This window comes from Loxodonta africana, chromosome 18 (assembly GCF_030014295.1).
Source record: "Loxodonta africana isolate mLoxAfr1 chromosome 18, mLoxAfr1.hap2, whole genome shotgun sequence".
In the NCBI taxonomy this organism is placed as follows: domain Eukaryota; kingdom Metazoa; phylum Chordata; class Mammalia; order Proboscidea; family Elephantidae; genus Loxodonta; species Loxodonta africana.
The window spans coordinates 63,248,222-63,254,761 of record NC_087359.1 but is presented as its reverse complement, the minus strand read 5'-3'; the positions used below and the strand labels follow the sequence as shown (position 1 = coordinate 63,254,761).

Here is a 6,540-nt window from a genome sequence, read left to right as displayed (position 1 = left end):
AACTCTCCCAGTTTCATACAGTCTTTAGCAATAGAACCCCTATTACCTGAAAAAGTATTTTATACCTTTAACCCATCCATTGTTTTACAGGGAGTATCACATTCAAGGCCTAACACCGAGGCCATCTCACTGTGTTATGCCAATCGCTCTGCAGCCTTCTTCCACCTGGGCCAGTACGAAGTGAGTATTGGGATGCCTGGTGTTACTAGAGAGAATCTGTAGGGGATTCATTTGAGGATCAGGCCAGGACTGGGCCTTCGTCTCCGCTTCCACATTAGAACACTCAACTCAGCCACGCTGCACATGGTTGAATTGGAAGTACATTGATACCCACCCAAACTGTCTTTCTCCTGACTCATTTTACCTGTCACAGGTGAGCATTTGGGATTGTGTAGATTGACAAGAAAGAGTTATGGTACCTTCCACAGAGCCATGGCCTATATCTGCTAGGTCAGCAATTCTCAGTGTTGAGATCAGTTGTAAGATATGTTGCTAACAATAGTTCAGGTTCCAAGTGTTTGCAAGCTTTACTTGGTTTTTCTTTTAAACAAGTAGAGCATGTTTATAATATATCATATCATATTAGTTTTTTTATCATATTATATAGCTCACCCTCAATATGCTTTTTTGAGCGGAAAATTAAAAGGTACACTGAAATGCCTGTATATGCCCATGAGGGGGTAGACTTTGAGGGACTTTCTTCTCATCCCCTAATTGTGGAGTTGTTTAAACTAGGAAGTGACCATAATCAGATATATGTTTTAGGAAGGTAACTCTGAGGCATCTTAGATTTGTAATAGAGGGGTTAAAAGATAAGCTGTAAAATAGCATTCTGTTTCATCCATTTTGGAATTCTACAGAAAGCCAAATTGTTCCATAGACTTAAGGACTGTTCGAATGGCACAAGTTCACACTTATTGTCCTGAGGACTCAAAGAGAAGGGCAAGAATCTAACTCTAGACCCTAAGCGAGAAAGTCCTGGACTACTAAAGAGAATGAGTGGAAGAACCTACAAAACATTTAGCCCTGTCTAGCTCCCCTAGATTAGTTGTTTCTATTTCCCTTCTTGTAATAACGATGACCACTTATTAGGTACTGCTTATGTTCCGAGCACTCCTTTTACCACTTTAGATATATAATCTTATTTTATCCTTAAAACAACCCTTTAAGGTAGTAGTATCCCTATTTTTCAGATGAGAAAACCAAGACACTGAGAAATTGAGTCACTTGCTCAAGGTCATACAGCTCGTGAGAGGCAGAGTCAGTATTTCAGTGTAGGTCTGTTTGACTTCAAAGCCTGCTCTCTTAATCACCATACTGCAGTTCTTCTATCCGTAAGACTTTTTGTCCATAAAACCAGAAATTTTTCATAAGATAATTAAAAATAATTTCCTCAACAGTATTATTAATCACTCAATTAAAAGATCACGCAGGAGTAGAACATGATTTAAAAAAATAAGCATGTGGTTGTAGTTGCTCTGTTTTTAACAATCTTTAACTTTCCTGTAGATTTTTTAAAAGATTTTCAGTAGACATTGAAGAGTAGGAACCAAGAGTCATTGGGGGTTTCCTTTCTGTTTATAGACATGTCTTGAAGACATCATCAGAGCCCAGAGTCATGGGTATCCAGAAAGATTGCAACCCAAGATGATGTTGCGTAAGGCAGAGTGTCTGGTGACCCTGGGCAGGCTACAGGAAGCAAGCCAGACCATCAGTGATCTTGAAAGTAAACTCGCTGCCAAACCAACACTAGCAGCTTCCCACTTTGAGGTTCTGCAGAGAAACCTACATCGTCTGAAAACAAAGGTACAAAAAAAGGAGAATCTCTCAGAAACCTTCCCAGCAGCTCTAACCAAAGCTTTCAAGGATATGGACCTAATGGAAGAGAGTGAACAAATTCCTAGTGCATCATCATCTGTCAGCTTATGTACAGACCCTTTAAAAGGTCGCCATCTGATTGCCACAAAAGACATTCTCCCAGGAGAGCTCCTGGTGAAGGAGGCAGCTTTTGTGAGTGTCCTTAACCCAGGAGAAATGCCACAGCTACACCATGGTCTAGAAAGCAAGTGGAACACCAGAGTTACCAATGGGGATCTCCACTGTCACTGCTGCTTGAAGCACACTTTGGCCACAGTTCCCTGTGATCAGTGCAGCTATGCCAAGTATTGCAGCCAAGAGTGCATGCAGCAGGCCTGGGAGCTCTACCACACTGTGGAGTGTCCTCAAGGGGGGCTGCTTCTCACACTGGGTATCTTCTGCCACATTGCCCTGAGGGTGACTCTTTTAGCTAGGTTTGAAGATGTTGGTAAAGTCGTAAGGAAGCTGTGTGGTGAGATTGGTAACAAGGATATCTGTTTACCTGAAAGTGAGAATATGCTCAAAACACTCAATTATGACCTGGGAGAGAATGAGGAAAATGGTAAAATAGTCGAGACCCCAATTCCTGGATGTGATATCAATGGGAAATATGAAAATAACTATAATGCTGTCTTCAATCTTTTGCCCCATACTGAAAACCATAGCCCAGAGCACAAATTCCTCTGTGCTCTGAGTGTTGCTGCACTGTGCAGGCAGCTTGAAGCAGCTAGCTTTTGGGCCCTCAAACCAGGTCTGAAGTCCTCTAAGCCAAAAACAGCAGTGACTCATGTGTTGTCTCCAGAGTTGAATATTTGGGGAGTGGTGATGCTGAGACACATGTTACAGCTTCAGTGTAATGCCCAGGCAATAACTACCATACAACACACAGGTAAGAGGGAAACCTGTTTTTATGCCTTACGGTATTCTTAATGTAGCTGATGTTTGGGGAGAAAGCTATACGGGAAAACAGTAGTGTTGAAACAAATCTGTGAGCTAATGGGAAAACACAGCTGCCTTGTATAATCATTATTGTGCCAGCAAAAAGCTGTGTGACCTAAAGAAATTATTGATCCCACTCTGCCACAGTTTTCTCATCTGTAAAATGGGTAGTTTAATCCCACCTGACCTTACAGAGTTGTGAGGATGATATATTTGTAAAAATACTCTAAAAAGTTAGAAGCATTACTGCTGAGATTTTTTTTTTTTTTAATTGTGACGGAAGACTGACTCAAATAAGCAGTAACAGCAGGTTTAGTATAAGGGTATATACACAGGACTTCAGAGAAAGCTAAATGGTTCTTTCCTTAGGAAAGGCAGAAATAATTATCAAACCAGACTGCAGAGAGAACAGGGACTGTAGTTGTGTGAGGTATCAGAATATTAACTTACTTATGCAACTCAACTACTCTCTAAATCTTCTATTTTCAATTGACAGTTTTTTCCTATTCTTCTATTTTAAATTTCCAAGAGAGGAATCTGGCCCATCACGTCTTTTCACACCATACTACACCGTAAGTTGTTGGCCAGCCTACATATGGTTTGTCCTTTGGTCAGGTGGGCCACCTCTCAACCAGACCAGCCTGGTCCTGCTTTCCTGAACCTGGCTCTGTAGATAAAGCTCTTTAAGTTAGATGGGGAGGTTGGATATGCCCACCTTCATGACTGACATCTCAGTACAACTGTACCGATAACAGGTACAACTATTATTAGGGAAAAATGGTGTTTCTAGTATTAATAATGTATGATCCCATTTTAGCATAAAATGTCTTTCAGTCCAACCAGTTCATTATGTATAAAAAAAAACAAACCCAGTGCCGTCGAGTTGATTCCGACTCATAGCGACCCTACAGGGCAGAGTATACTTCCCTTAATTTTCTAGTTAACCCTGTTGGTGGGGTAACTACATGTTAGCTTAACCTAGGAGTTTTAGGTATATTAATATTAAACGTGGCTTAACTGAACCATGCATGCATGACTCTTTTCACATTCAAAAAAATCATACCAAATCCATTGCCATCGAGCCAATTTCGAGTCCTAGTGACCCTGTAGGACAGAGTAGAACTGCCCATGGAGTTTCCAACGCTATAGTCTTTACAGAAGCAGACTGCCACGTCTTTCTCCCATGGAGTAGCAGGTGAGTTCAAACTGCCACCTTTTGGTTGGCAGCTGAGTGCTTAACTACTGTGCCATCAGGGCTCCTTTTTCACATTAGGTAACGTAGAATTCTCTTAACCATTTTTGTGTATTTTTATCATTAATGTTAATTCAACTGCCAAGTTGTGTGGTATGTAAATATCTCACTAGCATTGTTTTGGGGCAGGACTCTCTTCCCCATTATGAAGAATATGGAACATCCAAAAATAGCACTGGCCTCTTCCCATGATACTGTCGGGTCACATTGCAAGCTGGCCTCTGCTTTCTTCTCTGTCTTCTTTTGCTTCTTTGAGCTATTGCTATCTTCCAGAACACATCTATTGAGTGCTTTTCCAGAGTTATCTTTTCCCTCAGGTACACTCATTTGCATTTAAAAAAAAATTTTTTTTTTTTTCATTTTGTTTTTCTGAATATAAAAATATAAGATATGGGGCTTCCAGATTACAGTGGCAGAAAGTTACCAACTCTTGATTTTATTATCTGTCTTGCCTTTGAAATACTTAATAGAACACACCAAAAAGATAAATTTCAGTAGCTCCGGAAACTATGGAAACTGTTTTCCAGGTAAGCAAGAGCAGCGACTAGGAACTAAAGCCTGGTGGAATCCCTGGGGCAGAATGACAGAGCCACGTGGGCAAAAGAAGTTGTTTCCCATCCGCCCTCCGCCATTGGTCTGCCCATCAGTCAGTTGCGTAGCCTAAATGCTTTTTCCTCCCTGTGCATGAAATTTTATTACAGTTGATTTGTTATTTGCGTAATGAATTTTGGGTAAAAATTTTCACAAGTTGTTAAGAGTGATTTTTAGATAGCGAGGGTGGATACCAGGGATACCTGTATTTTCTGTGCTTAGTAAGGACCAGAAGAATAGATGCATAGCACAATACTGGCCACGTGGGTAATGGAAGGGGGATTGGAGACTTTGGCTTTATCTACAGAGTTCTAATATTGGTAAGCATAATGTATTCTTATTTATATGATGTCTTTCAAATACAGACATAGAATAAAACACTAGAAGCAAAAATATCAAAATCTTAGTAATGATTAGTTCTAAAAGTGAAAATATGAGTTACTGCTACTTTCATCTTTGAACTTTTTTTTTTTAATTAAAAACACTTATTCACACAATGGTAACATCATACTAGTCAATTTTAAAATGGCTTGTACTCCTTTCTCACATTCTAGAGGAAAAGCATTTTTAAAAAACTGTTCACAAATCAAGAGAGAGGAAGATGATAGAAATGAGTCTATAATAGTAGGCTTATGTGGGTTAAATGTTCCTAAGCAAGTCTTTCAGAATAGGCCAAAAAAAGTAAAATCCAATTACATTCTGCTTACAAGAGTGGCACCTATAACAAAATAACGCAGAAAGTGTTGGGCAGGATGTATCAGGTAAACCCATATGTATCAGGTAATCATAAGCAAATCAGGGTCCCAGCCCAGTACCCAGTGCCGTCGTAAATCAGGGTCCTAGTATTAATATGGAACAGTAGAATCCAAGGTTAGATATTTAGTAAAACAAAGAAGCCATTTTACTTTTATAAAGGAGTCTTTCCACACTGAAATATATCATGAACTTTAGCTCTCAGAAGCATAGAGATTGTGTCTATAAACAAAAACGGTTAAGTACGGCAGTGGGTTATACAAGGAGAAAGTGGCAAAAGCTCTGTTTAAAAAAAAAAAAACTACACCCATTGCCATGGAGTTGATTCTGACTCATAGTGTCCCTATAAAAAATATAGGACAGAGTAAAACTGCCCCATAAAGTTTCCAAGGAGCAGCTGGTCGATTCAAACTGCCGACCTTTTGGTTAGCACTGTAGCTCTTAACCAATGCACCACCAAACCAAAAAAAAAAAAGACCCATTGCTGTAAAGTTGATTCTAACTCATAGCAACCCTACAGAACAGAGTAGAACTGCCCCATAAGGTTTCCAGGGAGCGGCTGTTGAATTCATACGGCCAGCCTTTTGGTTAGTAGCCAAACACTTAACCAGCTCCAAAAACTCCGTAGTTGTGAGAAATTGTAATATACCACTTTGACTTGAACTGATCAGCTATATGAAGAATAAGGATCTAAAAACCAAGATAACATAATAAGCTAGAAATTTAGTGTGTGCATATATATATATATAGGGTCACATGAATCAGAATCGACTCCACGGCAATGGGCCTGGTTTGGTTTTTTTATGGAGTTTTTGCCAGTTTCTCCTTGGGTACTTAACCATTTTTGTTAATAGACACAATCTGTTTTCTGAGAGCTAAAGTTGATGATCTGTTTCAGCATGGAGAGTCTCAAAGCTTGTATTCTATAGATCAGAGGTCAGCAAACTCTTTCTGTACAGGGAGGGATAGTAAATATTTTCAACTTTGCAGGCCACGTGGTCTCTTTTGCAAGTACTCAACTCTGAGATTGTAGTACCAAAGCCACTGTAAACAATACATGAACCAATGAGCATGGCAGGGTTCTGATGCATTATTTATGGATGCTGAAATTTGAATTTCTTGTCATTTTTTATAGGTTATAAATATTA

At 39.5% G+C, this 6,540-nt stretch overlaps 1 protein-coding gene across 10 annotated transcripts in view; it reads left to right on the top strand.

Moving 5' to 3' along the window:
* Positions 1-6,540, top strand: part of SMYD4 (SET and MYND domain containing 4) — a 49,689-nt gene that overhangs the window by 30,779 nt on the left and 12,370 nt on the right. For 9 of the 10 annotated variants that reach the window (XR_002787412.2, XR_002787411.2, XM_023556269.2 and 6 more), the window contains 2 exons: positions 91-180; positions 1,585-2,746. Coding sequence is in view for 8 of the 10 variants with exons in the window: in XM_023556269.2 (XP_023412037.1) it covers positions 91-180; positions 1,585-2,746 (1,252 nt within the window). In the remaining 2 variants the exon portion in view is untranslated. The other variant, XM_023556271.2, reaches the window with a different exon arrangement.